The following is an 18,848-nucleotide window of genomic DNA, read 5'->3' on the forward strand; positions in this document are numbered from 1 at the left end:
GCCTCTACCTGTGGAAATTTCCAAGCAAGAATCCTAGAGTGGGGTGCTGTTTCCTATTCCAGAGGATCTTCTCAACCCAGGGATTGAACCCACATCTCCTGTGTCTCCTGCATTGGCAGGTAGATTCTTTACTACTTTTGTGCAAAGCCCTGCAAAAGGATACAGTTTCTGATTTTAATGATAGACTGAAGGAGTAGATTTTGCCATCACTTAACATCCAGGCTTATATTTTTCAAAAAAATTAAAATCCTCTGATTTTAGAGATCCTTTAAGGTCTTGAATTTTTAGCACAGATAATTTGCTTGGAGAATTAGCAAAATATGCCATCATTTCTTTGTATCTGGAAATTATTTAAAACAAAAATCGACTGGTGACTGAGAATATATGATGTGGAAGAACACACACAATGCTAGAGAACTGTAACTCCAGTTTGTAGTCAGGTCTCCCTGTTGTCATAGTTACCAGTGTACTCCAAACCGACTCCTTCCTGAATCACACAGCAAACCTTCAATGAAAATAAATGACTCCTCAAGCTTTATTTTTCTCTATCCATGAACTGAGCCTACAAAATAGCATCGATCACATGGGTTTTTGTTTTTGTTTTTTTTTACATTTTGAGCAAGATTTTCAACATACAAAAGGAATAAGAGGTTTAATCAAAACAAGTGCCTCTGATGAAGGTCTTACCTCATTTGCTCAGCAATATTCATCAAGTAGGTAGGTTTTGGGGACACAACTACATCATGGCCCAGGATGGAGAGACAAATAGAGACGCATTTCAATGAAATGCAATCAGCGTTGCACTGGAAGCAGAGGATAGAGACTCGTGGAAACACAAAAGAGAGATGCCTCCTAAAGTTTGGACTTCTGGTGCAGTCATTTCAAAGGGAGGTTCCATCCTGTGATTCTCAGTGTATTGTTCCTATGAAGTTTATTTACCTGGGGGGATGGTGGTGGTGAATAGACTTTTTTTAAAAATTTCAGTTTTGGAGAATAATTGCTTTACAATGTTGCTTTAGTTTCTGCTGTACAACAAAGTGAATCAGCTATACGTATAGATACCTCCCTGCCCTCTGGAGCCTTGCCCCTCTAAGTCCTCACAGAGCGCTGAGCTGCGCTCCTGAGCCATATAGCAGCTTCCCGCTAGCTATCTGTTTACACGTGGCAGTGCTGCTTTCTCAGTTCATCCCACCCTCCCCTTCCTGAGCTGTGTCCACAGTCCATTCTCTACGGCTGCGTCTCTATTCCTGCCCTGCAAATAGGGTCATCAGTTTCATGCATCATTTTCATGTATTAATATACGATATTTGTTTTCCTTTTTCTGACTTACTTCACTGCGTATGACAGGCTCTAGGTCCATCCACATCACTACAAATGACCCAATTTCATTCCTTTTCACGGCTGAGTGTATTCCATTGTATATATGTTTGGTCACTGTATTCCCAGTCACTTTGTGGCGAGGACACTGGTGTTGCCCTGCAGTCTGGGCTCGAGGAGCAGAGTGAGCTGGCCAGGGCTCCACACACTGAGTTCTATCGTCTGCTGATGTTCACGCTCTGCCTCTTTCTGCTTTGTGCAGGAACTCCTTCACAGACATTCTCCGGGCCATCCTGCTGTCACTGGAAGTCCTTATCGAAGATCCGGAGCTTCAGATAAATGGTTTCATTTTAATCATAGACTGGAGTAATTTCTCCTTCAAGCAAGCCTCCAAACTGACACCTTCAATCCTCAAACTAGCCATCGAAGGGTTGCAGGTAAGTTCACTGAATGTATCAATACCTTACGAGACTGCATGTGACCGTGTGCTCTTTTCTTATTGCAACTAAAGTAATATTTGTCTTTGAGAACGGTAAAAGAAAACTTTGATAAAATCCACCTGTGAGTACTCTATTTTTATCCCAGCCTCAGTTTAGATGTTGTTGTTGTTTTTTTTTTTTTTTAATTAGACTCCATTTTCATTAACAGCTCTAAATTACGGTTTCCACGGGTACAAATTACCTACTGTAGCAATTATGAAGAAAGCTTGGGGATGTTTAGCCAAATCCATCTGAGAGTTCACAAAAATTAAAGCTAAAAAACATCTGCTTTATGAGAGTGCTTTTACAGTGCGGTGGCATGGAAGCTTTTCAGGGTTTCTGGGAGCATCTTTGCCCAGGAGAATGTGCCTGGCGGGTCCTTACTTCCCCAAGTGCTATATGCCGAGGTGTGTGTACTAAAGGCTATCACTCCTGGGAAGATAAAGGAAGCAGGCAGAACTCTACTTCCTGTTTGTATGACCAGTCATTAGGACTTTGGGAAAGGGGCTTTTGTGCTGGGTAGAGGTTAGGGGAGTCTGTCCCTGGGGTCCCTTCTGCTTGAAGGACCAGTGATTCTGTGAAAACTAAGTCAGAGGGGCAATGCTGCTTAACTTTGTGGTGACACACTACAATACAAAAGAAAAGCCATACAGGGAGATTCAGAACCGGCATAGATGAAACTCATACCCATTCTTCATTCTGTAGGAAGACAGACTCCATGGAGTGACTCCCCTCCCAATAAATAGACTGCAGTTACATGCAGCTATGTAGACAGCAAAAATACCTGTTAATTCTCAGATCAGGCAGCCAGTACTCAAGCTCTTCAAAATATAAGACCAGGAAATCCATTTCAATCCCCTATCCTACTGCAGTGTGATGAGTAATTGATGCACCTGCTGCTTAAACTGTGGCTGATTCACATTAGGCTTCCGGCAAATACGTAGCACTTGTTGGGCTTCTGATATATTTATGTTTATTGAATGGATCTTATTTTGTTGAAAGGGTTTCCTGCTTCAGAACAGGGGCAAGTACACGCTGTTCCAAGAATGCCACGTGGTCCTGGGGAGCTACATCATGCAGTGTGTTGGAGGCACATTTTTAAAGTTGCTTTTGCATTTCTAGATTACAGTGTATCCTGCCTTGCCCTAAAAATCTCAATCACAGACTTTTCTGTCCTTTACTGCCAATCATTTTCTCTTAGCTCCCTTTTTCTCCACCATCCTCTCTTCTAAGCTTCTGCACATCTGATCTCTCTCTCTCTCTAAAGCTTTTATCAAAGGGAGTTTTAAAGTAAGCTGCAAGGTTTATTTCATACCCTATAATTACACTGGCCATATCTTCGGGATTTTCTGTGGTAGTACAAGCTTCATGCATTTTTATCTTTCTAAAAAGAGACAATTCATTACATGTGTAAATAGCTGTGATTCAAGTTCTATGTAATTATAAGATTTTTTTCATAAATCAGGAAGAAAATGTACTTTTTCCAACCCTGTGTTCCAATTTTTTTTTTTCTGGAAATGGTGTGGATTATATAACATGTCCCCTGCCAACTTCTCTAGGCTGATGTGGGTCTTACTGAGTTAAAGCATGTGAGTGTGTTTTAAAACATAGAGCTGTACCTACATTTGTAAAGTATTTTACAAGAAATACTAGATGACCTTTTGTGGGGCAAGGCAAGTCTACCTGGGCCTTCTCTTGTCATGTACCAGGGATGAATTCCACAATGTTCCATAGCTCTGGCTAAAGAAGAGCCCCTGCTGGGAGAAGGGGAGATGCACAAGGACAGGGTCAGAGTGGAGAACAGGTACTTCCTCCCATCATCTCTCAGAGCAATGACCTGGACCCTTCTGTTGCTGAGCAATGTAAACTCCCTTGACTGGGGGAGAGCATCAGGTCAATCGGGCTCTGGTTTGGGATGCAGCTTTTTCTGCAAATTCTGCCTGCCCAGACCCTAAATACCTGGGAGAGGAAGGTGCAATTTTTCCAAGAGAAGAGTCAGTGGTCCCTGAAGAAGCTGCGCTTGGCTGTGGCTCTGTCCAGGATATGGGCTTCCTGCCCTCACAGTGTTGGCTTGGTTCCTGCCCCACACTTGGTGGCCATCTCTGGCCACCACTGGCAACCTCACTCCAGGCCATCCTCTCTCAGGCTCTGTGGACATTTAGATGCCACGGTCACCTCTCTTCCAGCTCTCCCAGGGAACTTTTTTCGCTGCAACAGTTGTTTCCAGACACACTGCAACTAATAATTCCTTCTGGCATTTCAAAATGTCCGAACTGGTAGGAAGCAGAATTCATGCCTTTGTGGTCATGTCGTCATACAAGGAAGAGCCCATACTGGCCTCCAAGTGCCAACCATGAAAATTCAAGATAAATTCCACACCACTTCTGGGATGGGTGAAGGCATCAACTTTACTGGAGAAAGAAAAAGTCAGTGAGAGATGAGAGGTTGCTATTGTTCCTTTTACTGCTACACCTTCAGAAAGGCCCAAAGAAGTTTGAGTGTCTTATAGATAGTCAGTGGGATTCTACAAAACATTTAAAGAAGAGTTACTATCTATCCTTCTCAAACTATTCCAAAAAACTGAAGAGGGAACACCTCCAAACTCCTTCTACAAGGCCAACATTACCAAAACCAAAGACACTATTAAAAGAAACAGAGAAAGAAAATTAGAGGTCAATTCCTTGATAAATGTAGATGCAAAAATCCTCAAAAAAGTATTAGCAAATTGAATTCAATAATACATTAAATGATAATTCATCATGATTACTGGGATGTATTCCAGGGAAGCAAGGATAGTTCAATATCCACAAGTTAATCAATGTGATACACCACATCAACAAAATGAAGGATAAAATCACATGATTGTGGGCAGGGGTGGGGAGGGATGAACAGGCACAACACAGAGGATGTATGATACCGTAAGGACTGATACTTACGATTATACACTTGTCCGAATGTGCAGAGTGTACACCAAAAGTGAGACACAATGTAAATGATGGGCTTTGCGTGATTATGATGTGCCAACGTAGGTTCATCAGGTGTAATGAACGTACACCTCTGATGGGGACTGCTGATCACGAGGAGGCTACGCATGTGTGGGAGCAGAGGATATGGGAAATCTCTGTCCTCCAGTCGGTTTTGCTGTGAACGTAAAACTGCTCTAGAAAACAGTGTTTTAGTGAAGAAAAGTGCAATTACACTCAGTCATTCAAAGGAAAAGGCATGTGCATAGAACTTTGGTTATACATTTTATAGGCTAAATTAATGAGCTATAATAACAATCATGTAGGAGACTACTCTTTAAGGGATCATCGGATTTTCTACATCACAAGTTACCCTGGATCAGCCAGTCATGAAAGTCTAATATATAGTACATATTCCTCCTTTTCGAACAATGGGATATGTCATTGTTTAGAATATTAAGTTGTCCCAGCTACATAGTCTGTGAATATTAGTTCAAAATAACTTTAGGTAAAATACTAATTTTGAGAATGCCTGGAAGTCATTTTCTCTTATTCTGCTGTGTCCTCTCTTAAATGTAGTAATGTCTAAAAGAGCCATCATATCTATTCATTACAACCTGTTTAAATTTTAACCAAACAAAGTAATATTTATGCCACCATTTTAATATAGCAGAGCATTATTCTCAATTTTGCAGGGAAATTCTGGCAGAAAGCGCAACAAGCTGAAGTCCTGTTCTTGAGTTTTGCAATGTTTCCAAAATCAATTTTTGGAATCATTTCTTATAAATCACTGCCGCCCAACCATTACAATCAACACAGCATATATCAATGTTCAGCCAACCCAGATACTTAAAGAATTGACTGTGCCAAAGTGTTTTACTAAGCAAGAGTTACAGGCTATTTACAAAATAGTTGGTTCCCTAAGGACCCAGACGTTATTAAAGGTGTACAGAAGCTTACTGCTGACTCACTGGAGATTTAGAAAGCAGTCTTTCCCCAGCCCCCTCATTTCTGTGCTTATGTTATTTTTGTCTGTCCAATTGAATACTTTATCAATTCATTAACTCTTCATTCCAGTTCAAGGTTTATGGTATGATTTTTGTTGTTGTTTGTTAAAAATGGCTTTATAATATTTATATCAACTTTTATTTAAACTCTCCCATGTGAGAGTTGAACCATAAAGAAGGCTGAGCGCCAAAGAATTGATGCTTCACTTTCAAACTGTGGTGCTGGAGAAGACTCTTCAGAGTCCCTTGGACAACAAGGAGATCAAGCCAGTCACTTTTAAAGGAAATCAGTCCTGAATATTCACTGGAAGGACTGATGCTGAAGCTGAAGCTCCAATACTTTGGCTACCTGATGGGAAGAGCCAACTCAATGGAAAAGACCTTAATGCTAGGAAAGACTGAGGGCAGGAGGAGAAGAGGGTGACAGAGGATGAGATGGTTGGATGGCATCATCAACTCAATGGACATGAGTTTGAACAAACTCTGGGAAAGGAGTGGAAAAGGAGGTCCGCTGCTTTTCCAACTCTTAACCCAAAGGTGGGAAGGGATTGGGAGTAATGCTCAGAGGCTCAGCTGCGAACCATTCATCTCCTGGGAGGCCCTTTTCATTAAACTGTTTCCAACCTTCATCCATCCTCTTTCACCTCCTTCCCACATCCTGCTCCTCTCATATCTTACTTTTCCATCCCTTTTCCAAAATAAACAATGCGTTCATTTGTTTTTGGGGAATCCAAAGTGCCCTATTCACTTGGAAGACTAGGACAGTAAAACATTCATAAAGTCACTGGAAAACATGACACTTCCTGAGGGTAAATGAATGGCAGGAGGTGATCGTATTTTTGGAAAGGCTAGTTGGGAAGATGCATTTCAAGTTAGTAGTAGATTCATACCAAATCAACCATCTATGACTCAGACATGCAGGCCCACTGATTCATGGTGTATTCGTTCAACAGAAAATGTGGGTCAGGTATTCTCCTAAACTGGTTGATAGTGGAGAATAAAGCAATCTGGCTTCCTGAAGCTTACATTCTATCATGCAAAGTTTGCAAACCACCAGTCTCAGCATCACCAGGAGCTGGTCAGAAATGCGGAGCCTCAGGCACTACCCCCAAACTTACTAAATCAGTCTGCATTTCAAGTTCTGCATATAAATTAACGTTGGAGAAGCACTGCTCTAATAGACAGTATGGCAGTATAATGCGATGGATCTCACCCATAAATGCACAGACTCCCCTGGAGGGTTTGTTACAACCCACATCCCTTGTCCCTATTCCCAGTTTCTGATTCCATAGGTCTGGAGCAGAGTCCATGAGCTTACACTTCAAAAACGTTCCCAGGTGCTGCTGCTGGTGGTACAACCAGACAATGTAGGTGGGAGTAGAGTCTGACTATTTGGACTTTAGTCCTGGCTCTGCCACCCAAAAACCTCAGGCCTTAGGGTTTATCTTGATCAGCTTTAGTTTTGTTGTCTGTAAAGATGTGGTGGTAAAACAGAACTACCTCACTGGTTTATGGCAGGAATTAAATAGTGCATGAAAAGTGCCTGGGCCACGATTGTAGCTCACCAGGCCCCTCTGTCCATGGGATTTCCCAGGCAAGAATACTGGAGAGGGTTGCCATTTCCTTCTCGAGGGGATCTTCCTATCCCAGGGATTGAACGCAAATCTTCTGTGTCTCATGCATTAGCAGGCAAATTCTTTCTCTGTTGCCTCAACTTTTCAAAGTTTGAAATTAGATCTCACCAGCTGTTCACTGGACCCAAACAAGGGTGCTCCCTTCTCACCTCAGTCAATGACTTGGGTCCAGTTTGGTGTCACCTGTTCAGACAGTGGCACATGAGGTGGCCTTTCTTTCATTTTACGTGTTGCGATCTCTTTAATCATTACCAACATCTGCTCCCAAAGCCTCCATAGTTGAGTGATTAATGAGGTTGAACTTCATATCTTTCACACTGCAGGACTCTTTTCATCAGTAACATTTACAGTCTTTGGTTGATCCTTACACTTTCCACATATTAAAGAATATTAGATACAAATAAATGGAAGGGAGATGGTATTTTGTATATATTTTGCCGAGAAGGTTCTTAATTCATCCTGAACACTCCAGGGATGCCTGAAGAACATTTTCTTCTTAACAAACTACCCTTTACCTTCCCGGGCCACAAGGCTACAATCTTGAGTTTGCAATAGTAGAATATGTTATTACAGAAATATTAGAGGAATAAAATGTCCCCTGTAATGCTCTACCTTGTTAAGTATCCATTAAACTCAGGAAGATGATTAGAGGTAATGACACTCCAGTGATGCTGATGGCAGATAGGATGGCCCATTTAAAACAGTTCCAATTAAACAGGTCTATCTCTGGCATGTTGTTGATAAATGGTTTTTCTGGACTCTCATGCATTATAGACCTGGCCAATGCCTGGATTCATCCATTCAAGAAACCGTTACTAAGACTCGACTTTGAGTCAGTCACAAAAATAAACAGATGCTGTCCCTACTCTCAGCAAGCCATCATTCAGAGGAGAGGCAGCTCTATAAACAAATGATGAAAATGATGTTGCATGTACAAGAAGGGAGATACACACCAGGTTAATACTATCCCAGTTCAGGCAGGAGGAGTTAGGAATGGCCTCTTGGGTAAAGCTGCATCTTGACTGATTCTTAACAGGTGAGTGTGGAAGAGCCAAGTGAAAGCAGGCTGGGAGAAATTTCAGGCAAAGAAGGTATTATGGGCAAAAATACAGGGGCAAGTTGTTTTTGTTGTTTAGTCATTAAGTCATGTCCAATTCTTTGTGACCCCATAGACTGTAGCCCTCTAGGCTCCTCTGTCCATGGGATTTCCCATGCAAGAATACTGGAGTGAGTTGCTATGCCCTCCTCCAGGGGATCTTCCCTACCGAGGTATCAAACCTGCGTCTCCGGCATTGGCAGATGGATTCTTCACCACTGAGTCAACCAGAGGCAAGACCACAGAGGCAAGATCTCAGTCAATAAGAGAGAAAGAAACAGAATCAAGTTCCTAATCCTGGCATGCACCAGGACCAGGCAAGGAGCCTGTGTGCCCCTGTGCCATGCTAAGGAACTTGGTCTCTTTCTGCAGCTGTTGAGGGCCATCTTGAAGCAGAATGATAGCAGACTGATGCTTCTCATGGGATCAATTTGGCAGGTATGAGCAGGGAAGAGTCAAAGGTGGGGAACCAAATAAAAGACAACTGCAATCACTCAAGTAAGAAGTAAGAGGTTAAACTAGGAGTGACCAAAAGATTTCAATAACAATATAGGAAGTCAAGTAAGGCAGTGATTGGTTGTTGGATGCTTGAGAATGGAAAGTGAAGATGGAGGAGTCCATGATGAAGCTTGGATGTGCAGCTTGGGTGAAGGGTAGGGGTGGTGTGAACCAATGAGATGGTGGAAAGAATAAGCCCTTGACAACACTGGTCTACACCATTCTTACAACACTTTTTATCACCCAGTGCTGCAAATCTATAACTTTACCTTCATTGACATAGCTTTAGTGCTTGTGTCAGGGATGGAAAAACAGGCTTGCCCTCACATACTAAATCTAAACAACTGAAACGCAGCTCAGGAAAAAAGAATGCTGGCACTGATTGATAATGGTTCCTTTCATTGTGGATCGTAAATAGCAAGTCTGCCACACATCCTGGGCTTCCCAGGTGGCTCAGTGATAAAGAACATGCCTGCCAGTGCAGGAGACACAGGAGACATGGTTTCAGTCCCTGGATCAGGAAGATTCCCTGGAGGAGGAAATGGCAACCCACTCCAGCATTCTTGCCTGGGAAAGCCCATGGGCAGGAAACCTGGAGGGTTACAGTCCAGGGGGTCTCAAAGAGTCAGACATGACTGAGCATGCACACACACTCCCTGACCTGGGTATTCTAGCTAAATTTGGGGACAGTCTAGTGTTCATGGTACAAGAAATAAGAATAACCATAGGGTGAGACAGCATCTTGAAGAAGCTCATTATCTCTACTCTAGGTTAAAAATAATCAAACCTGGTGATGATGAGGGTGGTGTTGATGACGATACTTATTGTTAGTCTGGCACTTAAACCACCTTCACCCAGTGTCTTATTTGATCCTCTCAACAGCCCTTGGTTTTCTCAAGTGGCCCTAGTGGTAAAGAACCCACCGGCCCGAGCAGGAGGTGTAAGAGATGTGGGTTCGATCCCTGGGTTGAGAATATCCCCTGGAGGAAGGCGTGGCACCCACTCTAGTATTCTTGCCTGGAGAATCCCATGGACAGAGGAGCCTGAGGGGGTGCAGTCCACGGGTCACAGAAAGTCGGGCATGACTGAAAACAACTTCACATGTACAGCCCTTGGTAATAAGCAAAGCAGGAGAATAACATATCATCACTTAAAAAAACAAAAACAAAAACCCCACAAAACCCCACAAAAGATTGACTGGATTGATCAGTGAAACATCAGTTCTGAAGATTTTAGTTGCCTTGGAGACCAACTAAAGACCCCAGACTTGTTGCTGCATTTCACAAGAGAAGGTGGGACTTGTGAGAATAGCTGATAAAGTGCAGTCTCCATTTGCATCAAAGTAAAGTATTTGTTGTTAAGAAACCAATAAGAATCGTTAACTCATTTTAGCTCAAAGATAATTTTTCAAAGTGCAGTATTTTGTTTATATACTTAGAAGGGCCTAATTTTTACACAATAAACTTTTTATTGATGTGTTAATATACAGCCAGAAAACTACCCAAATTGTAAGCATGCAGCAAAGTGAATTTTCAGAAAATGAAAACATTTAAGTAACCAAAAACAGATTAAGAAAAAGAATACTGCCAGTTACTCAGAGGTCCCTCCTTCCCCCAACTCAGTAGCTGACTCTCAAAGGTAGCTAAGATCTCCACTAGCGTTTTTTTTTTTTAGTTATGCTTCCTAAGGCCCACTTGACTTTGCATTCCAGGATGTCTGGTTCCAGGTGAGTGATCACACCATTGTGGTTATCTGGGTCATGAAGAACTTTTCTATATAGTTCTTCTGTGTATTCTTGCCACCTCTTCTTAATATCTTCTGCTTCTGTTAGGTCTAAACCGTTTCTGTCATTTATTGTGCTCATCTTTGCAAGCAACGTTCCCTTGGTATCTCTAATTTTCTTGAAGAGATCTCTAGTCTTTCCCATTCTATTGTTTTCCTCTATTTCTTTTCATTAATCACTTAGGAAGGCTTTCTTATCTCTCCTTGCTATTCTTTGGAACTCTGCATGCAAATGGGTATATCTTTCCTTTTCTCCTTTGCCTTTAGCTTCTCTTCTTTTCTCAGATCTTTCTAAGGCCTCCTCAAACAACCATTTTGCCTTTTTGCATTTCCTTTTCTTGGGGATGGTCTTAAATACACAATACACAGCATCAAGTAAGTGTTACAAAATACCTGCATTAAATCTATACATTTTACTCGTGAAAGAATCTCTCAAACTTTCCTTTGGACCCCATTCATTTTCTTAATTTGGTCACGTGGTTTCCAAACTCACCACATGTTAGAAGTCTGTAACAAGAGTTTGGTGGAGGGGCTAATTCATATTGACATATAGACTATATCAAGAAATTACAGCTGTCAGCCAGGGAAGAAACACAAAGAAGATTAAAAATTTTACTACCAAAACTAGAAAGCACCATGCTTGTGCCCATGCCACATGGAGCTAAGAGTACCGTATACTGTGGAGCCAGATCATGGTGCACAGTTGTGATCCTGAGCTATCAGAAGAGTTTCCATCACTTTCAACAAGTGATATTGAAGACACCACGGAAATGTGTAACTAGTAGAGAGAGATTTTCCTCTGTGGTAGTTATAATGTGATATAGACAATCTTATAGTTTGAGACACTTAGTCACCAGTATAACTTAGGAATCCTGGAAATTATTAATTTTTTTAGTTTTAAAGATTTTTTTTTTACAGTGAAAATAGCTTCTACATTACCAAAACAAAGCTCTTTAAAGGTTTATATTTCTTAAATAGGAGAATAACAGATGCTTTCAGCACTTTCAGCTATTGAAATCTGTTAAGATTCTCTCAACTTGACTTCCACTCCCAAACCCCACTACTGGGGGTTCATCATACACGTTCAGTATAAAAATATATTTTAAAAATACTGGTGATACTGGAAAGTAATTCAGTTCAGTTCAGTCATTCAGTCACTTTGCAATCCCATGGACTGCAGCACACCAGGCTTCCCTGTCCATCACCAACTCCTGGAGCTTGCTCAAACTCATGTCAGGGATGCCATCCAACTATCTCATCCTCTGTCATCCCCTTCTCCTCTTGCCTTCAATCATTTCCAGCATTAGGGTCTTCTCCAATGTGTCAGTTCTTTGCATCAGGTGGCCAAAGTATTGGAGCTTCAGCTTCAGCATCAGTCCTTCCAATGAATATTCAATGATTTCTTTTAGGATTGACTGACTTGATCTCCTTGCTATCCAAGGGACTCTCAAGAGTCTTCTCCAACACCAAAAAGTTCAAAAGCATCAATTTTTCAGCACTCAGCTTTCTTTATAGTCCAACTCTCACATCCACACATGACTACTGAAAAAAACCATAGCTTTGACTAGACAGACCTCTGTCAGTGAAGTAATGTCTCTGCTTTTTTAATATGCTCTCTAGGTTGGTCATAGCTTTTCTTCCAAGGAGCAAGCATCTTTTAATTTCATGGCTGCAGTCACCATCTGCAGTGATTTTGGAGCCTAAGAAAATAAAGTCTCTCTGTTTCCATTGTTTCCCTATCTGTATGCCATGAAACGATGGGATTGAATGCCATGATCTTTATTTTTTGAATGTTGACTTTTAAGCCAGCTTTTTCACTCTCCTCTTATACCTTTATCAAGAGGTTCTTTAGTTCTTCGCTTTCTGCCATAAGGATGGTATCATTTGCATATCTGAGGTTATTGGTATTTCTCCCGGCAATCTTGATTCCAGCTTGTGCTTCATGTAACCTGGCATTTTGCATGATGTCCTCTAAACAGAATTTAAATAAGCAAGGTGATAATATACAGCCTTGATGTACTCCTTTCCTGATTTGTAACCTGTCCATTGTTCCATGTTTGGTTCTAACTGTTGCTTCTTGACCTGCATACAGATTTCTCATGAGGCAGGTAAGGTGGTCTGGTTCTCATCTTTTGAAAAATTTTCCACAGTTTGTTGTGATCCACATAGTCAAAAGCTATAGTGCAGTCAATGAAGTAGAAGTAGATGTTTTTCTGTAACTCTCTTGCTTTTTCTATAATCCAGCGGATGCTGGCAACTTGATCTCTGGTTCCTCTGCCTTTTCTAAATCTAGCTTGAACATCTGGAAGTTCACAGTTCATGTACTATTAAAGCCTAGCTTGGAGAAGTTTGAATATTACTTTGCTACCATGTGAGATGAGTGAAGTTTGAACACTGTTTGGCATTGCCTTTCTTTGGGATTGGAATGAAAATGCACCTTTTCCAATCCTGTGGCCAGTGCTGAGTTTTCCAAATTTGCTGACATATTGAGTGCAGCACTTTCACAGCATCATCTTTTAGGATTTGAAACAACTCAGCTGGAATTTCATCACCTCCACTAGCTTTGTTCAGAGTGATGCTTCCTAAGGCCCACTTGACTGGTGAGTAAAAATAAGAAAAATGCAAACTACACATAACCCTACACAGAAATAAACCTCTTAAATCTGGATATCTGGTCTTTTCATTTGATAGCACACAATAAATAGTATTTTAGCTCTTTAAACATTTTATTTCAATGTCATTTTATAATGATGGCATCATGTTCCATTGTTTAATTATATGATAATGTATTAACCAATTCCCAAGTGCTGAATGGTTAGAATGTTCTCAATTGCCTCAGTATTGTGTAAATTCCTAACATCAACGTTCCTTTAGCTGATTTCTTGGCTCAATGAATCACTGCCTTAGGATTAACTTCTAGAGGTGAAACATATCTTGAAGATGCTCTAAAGAAGATTAAAAAAAAAATATTCATCAGCAAAGTATGAGATGGTCTGCTCCTAAACCAAAATCAGTTCTGGGTATCAAAAATAAGTCTGCAACTATTTGTAAACTTCCCACAATGCCTCCCCCACACAACCCCTTTTTGCTTTAATTTGCTTTGATTACCTTGATTACTACTGAGATGGAATATTTTCCATATGTTTATCTGACCTTTTTTTAAATTGAAAAAATTTTTTTTAATTGGAGGCTAATTGCTTTACAATATTGTGGTGGTTTTTGCTATACATTCACATGAATCAGCCATGGGTGTACATGTGTTCCCATCCTGAACCTCCCTCCCCATCCCATCCCTCAGGGTCATCCCAGTACACCAGCCCTGAGCACCCTGTCTTATGCATCGAACCTGGACTGGCAATCTATTTTACATATGGTAATATACATGTTTCAAAGTTATTCTCTCAAATCATCCCACCTTCACCTTCTCCCACAGAGTCCAAAAGTCTGTTCTTTACATCTGTGTTTCTTTTGCTGTCTCCCATATAGGGTATTTGATCTTTTTATTATCTTTTTTATGTATTGCCTGTTGATGTACTTCAACCATTTTTCAGCTGAGGTTTTAAATTTTTGTTTTATTTCTAATTTGTAAGAAATTTTTATTACATAAGGAAATTAAAGTTTTCTCACATTACAATTTTTTTTTTTTTTACAATTTGCATCTATCAGTGAATTGTGTTTATTTTTGCTGTTCTTCTTAAAGAAGTTTAAGATGTTTGGTATCCTTGCCTTGAGAACCCCATGAATGGTATGAAAAGGCAAAATGATAAGACACTGAAGGATGAACTCCCTAGGTCAGCAGGTGCCCAGTATGCTACTGGAGAACCATGGAGAAATAACTCCAGAAAGAATGAAGAGACAGAGCCAAAGCAAAAACAACACCCAGTTGTGATGTGACTGGTGATGGAAGCAAGGTCCGATGCTGTAAAGAGCAATATTGCATAAGAACCTGGAATGTTAGGTCCATGAATCAGGCAAATTGGAAGTGGTCCAATAGGAGACGGCAAGAGTGAACGTCGATATTCTAGGAATCAGCAAACTAAAATGGACTGGAATGGGTGAATTTAACTCAGATGACCATAACATCTACTACTGTGGGCAAGAATCCCTTAGAAGAAATGGAGTAGCCATCATAGTCAACAAAAGAGTCCAAAATGCAGTACTTGGATGCAATCTCAAAACAACAGGATGATCTCTGTTCATTTCCAAGGCAAGCCATTCAATATCACAGTAGTCCAAGTCTATACCCAACCAGTAACGCTGAAGAAGCTGAAGATGAATGGTTCTAAGAAGACCTACAAGACCTTCTAGAACTAACACCCAAAAAAGATGTCTTTTTCATTATAGGGGACTGGAATGCAAAGGTAGGAAGTCAAGAAACACCTAGAATAACAGGCAAATTTGGCCTTGGAGTACAGAATAAAGCAAGGCAAAGGCTAATAGAGTTTTGCCAAGAGAATGCACTGGTCATAGCAAACACCCTCTTCCAACAACACAAGAGACATAGACATCACCAGATGGTCAACACTGAAATCTATTGATTATATTCTTGGCAGCCAAATATGGAGAAGCTCTATACAGTCAGCAAAAACAAGACCAGGAGCTGATGGTGACTCTGATCATGAACTCCTTATTGCCAAATTCAGACATAAATTGAAGAAAGTAGGGAAAACTACTAGACCATTCAGGTATGACCTAAATCAAATCCCTTATACAGTGGAAGTGAGAAAGAGATATAAGGGACTAGATCTGATAGACAGAGTGCCTGATGAAATATGGACAGAGGTTTATGACATCCTGAGAGGGATCACAACCATCCCCAAGAAAAAGAAATGCAAAAGAGCAAAATGACTGTCTGAGGAGGCCTTACAAACAGCTATGAAAAGAAGAGAAATGAAAAGCAAAGGAGAAAAGGAAAGATATACCCATTTGAATGCAGAGTTCCAAAGAATAGCAAGGAGATATAAAAAAGCCTTCCTCCATGATAAGTGCAAAGAAATAGAGGAAAATAATAGAATGGGAAAGACTAGAGATCTCTTCAAGAAAGTTAGAGATACCAAGGGAACATTTCATGCAAACATGGGCACAATAAAGGACAGAAATGGTATGGACCTAACAGAAGCAGAAGATATTAAGAAGAGGTGGCAAGAATACACAGAAGAACCATACAAAAAAATCTTCATGACCAAGATAATCATGATGGTGTGATCACTCACCTAAAGCAAGACATCCTGGAATGTGAAGTCAAGTGGGCCTTAAGAAGCATCACTACGAACAAAGCTAGTGGAGGTGATGGCATTCCAGTTGAGCTATTTCAAATCCTGAAAGATGATGCTGTGAAAGTGCTGCACTCAATATGCCAACAAATTTGGAAAACTCAGCAGTGGCCTCGGGACTGGAAGAGATCAGTTTTCATTCTAATTCCAAAGAAAGGCAATGCCAAAGAATGTTCAAACTACTGCACAATTGCACTCATATCACATGCTAGTAAAGTAGTGCTCAAAATTCTCCAAGCCAGGCTTCAGCAATACGTGAACCGTGAACTTCTAGATGTTTAGGCTGGTTTTAGAAAAGGCAGAGGGACAAGAGATCAAATTGCCAATATCTGTGTGAACATCAAAAAAGCAAGAGAATTCCATAAAAACATCTATTTCTGCTTTATTGACTATGCCAAAGCCTGTGACTGTGTAGATCACAATGAACTGCAGAGAACTCTGAGAGAGATGGGAATACCAGACCACCTGACTTGCCTCTTGAGAAATCTGTATGCAGGTCAGGAAGCAACAGTTAGGACTGGACATGGAACAACAGACTGATTCTAAATCAGGAAAGGAGTATGTCAAGGCTGTATAATGTCACCCTGCTTATTTAACTTATATGTAGAGTACCTCATGAGAAACACTGGGCTGGATGAAGCACAAGCTGGAATCAAGATTGCCAGGAGAAATATCAATAATCTCAGATATTCAGATGACACCACCCTTATGGCAGAAAGAAGAAGAACTAAAGAGCCTCTTGTTGAAAGTGAAAGAGAGTGAGAAAGTTGGTTTAAAGCTCAACATTCAGAAAACTAAGATCATGGCATCCGGTCCCATCAATTCATGGCAAATAAACGGGGAAACAGTGGAAACAGTGGCAGACTTAATTTTGGGGGGCTCCAAAATCACTGCAGATGGTGACTGCAGCCATGAAATTAAAAGATGCTTACTCCTTGGAAGAAAAGTTATGACCAACCTAGACAGCACATTAAAAAGCAGAGACATTACTTTGCCAACAAAGGTCTGTCTAGTCAAGGCTATGGTTTTTCCAGTATTCATGTATGGATATGAGAGTTGGACTATAAAGAAAGCTAAGCACTGAAGAATTAATGCTTTTGAAATTTTTGGTGTTGGAGAAGACTCGAGAGTCCCTTGGACTGCAAGGAGATCTAACCAGTCCATCCTAAAGGAAATCAGTCTTGAATAATCATTGGAAGGACTGATGTTGAAGCTGAAACTCCAATACTTTGGCCACCTGATGTGAAGAGCTGACTCATTTGAAAAGACCCTGATGCTGGAAAAGATTGAAGGTGGGAGGAGAATGGGATGACAGAGGATGAGATGGTTGGATGGCATTACTGACTCAATGAACATGAGTTTGAGTAAACTCTGGGAGGTGGTAATGGACAGGGAGGCCTGGTGTTGTGCAGTCCATGGGGTCGCAAAGAGTCAGACATGACTGAGTGATTGAACTGAACTGAACTGAAGATGTTTATATGATGAAGTCTGATTAGTGGTCTTCACTAGGGCTTAGAAAGTCTTCTTTTTCCAAATGTTATATAAAGTTCCCAATTATTTCCTTCTTGACTTAGATTTTTTTTTAACATTTTTATCTATAAGGATTTATACTGGAATAGGTGTAAGGAAGGGGTTTAATTTAATTTTTAAGTTTTTTGATTAATCTTAATCCGAGCTATTGAATTACACATCCTGAAATTGATTTTAGAAGATGGATAAATCAGTGCTGAGGGAATATTAGGGAGAGTGATAACAGAGCCATTTATTCATTTAATTGTTGTTGTTCAGTTGCTAAGTCATGTCTGACTCTTTGTGGCCCCATGAACTGCAGCACACCAGGCTTCCCTGTTCTCCTCTATCTCCTGGAATTTTCTCAAACTCATGTCCATTGAGTCAGTGAGGCCATCCAACCATCTCATCCTCTGCCTCCCTGCTTCTTCTCCTGCCTTCAATCTTTCCCAGCATTAGTGTCTTTTCCAATGAGTCAGCACTTCACATTAAGTGGTCAAAGTATTCATTTAATACTGTTAAAAATCTGAGCTAATTTTTGATAAGTATGAGTAATATGAATTTGCAAAGGATGAGAGAGAAGTCTCACTTCAATGACTATTTATTCAACTTTTCATTCGCCAGGGTTCCAAGCAGGCATAGGTGAGGGGACCAGCTGGTCATGTCCCCAGGATGGGACAAACATTAGCCTGGTGTTTCTTCAGTGCCATGTGGGAGAAAAGGAAAAGTGAAGTGCTAGCTAGGCCTAGGGCAATTCTTATTGAGCACAAAAGTTGGACGGGAAGATTTGGAAAATACCTCCCACTGCTAATGAATTCTAACAATACAGTCATAAAGATGATTTCTCCTGCTTTGATAACATTAGAGTTTAGGAATTTAAACATATTTAATGGAGATTATTAACATCATGAAAAAACTTGAAAGATTAAGCTAATGCCAACTGGAATGTCATTAATTGAGAGGAGTAATCCTTGATGCCTTAATCCAGAGCCTCATTAAGGATTTGGAAGAAATTATGAATAACCTGTTCCATTAACTGAATGAGGTTTTAATTAAGATATTCTTAGGAAAGCAAGAGGACAGGGCAACTTTTAAGAGGATTTTCAGACTTTGGAAGGGGGAATTCAGTCCTGAAAGAGATGTAAAGAAGAGAGGACCTGACTCAGAAGCTACGAAAGAAACATCTTGAGAAATGTATTCATTTAATATTTTCTGTTAAAAGAAAAGAAAGCCTGAGCACATTCTGAAATATTTCTCTCTGGTCAGAGCATGGTATTGTTGAATACTTTG

General features: G+C 40.5%; 1 protein-coding gene across 1 annotated transcript in view; it reads left to right on the forward strand.

Moving 5' to 3' along the window:
* The window catches only part of CLVS1 (clavesin 1), a 163,982-nt gene that overhangs the window by 63,217 nt on the left and 81,917 nt on the right, over window positions 1–18,848 (forward strand). The window contains exon 3 of the mRNA XM_004011696.6: window positions 1,580–1,754. Coding sequence (XP_004011745.3) covers window positions 1,580–1,754 — 175 coding nt within the window. The remainder of the gene's footprint in view (window positions 1–1,579; window positions 1,755–18,848) is intronic.

The sequence above is a fragment of the Ovis aries genome, chromosome 9 (assembly GCF_016772045.2).
Source record: "Ovis aries strain OAR_USU_Benz2616 breed Rambouillet chromosome 9, ARS-UI_Ramb_v3.0, whole genome shotgun sequence".
Classification (NCBI taxonomy): domain Eukaryota; kingdom Metazoa; phylum Chordata; class Mammalia; order Artiodactyla; family Bovidae; genus Ovis; species Ovis aries.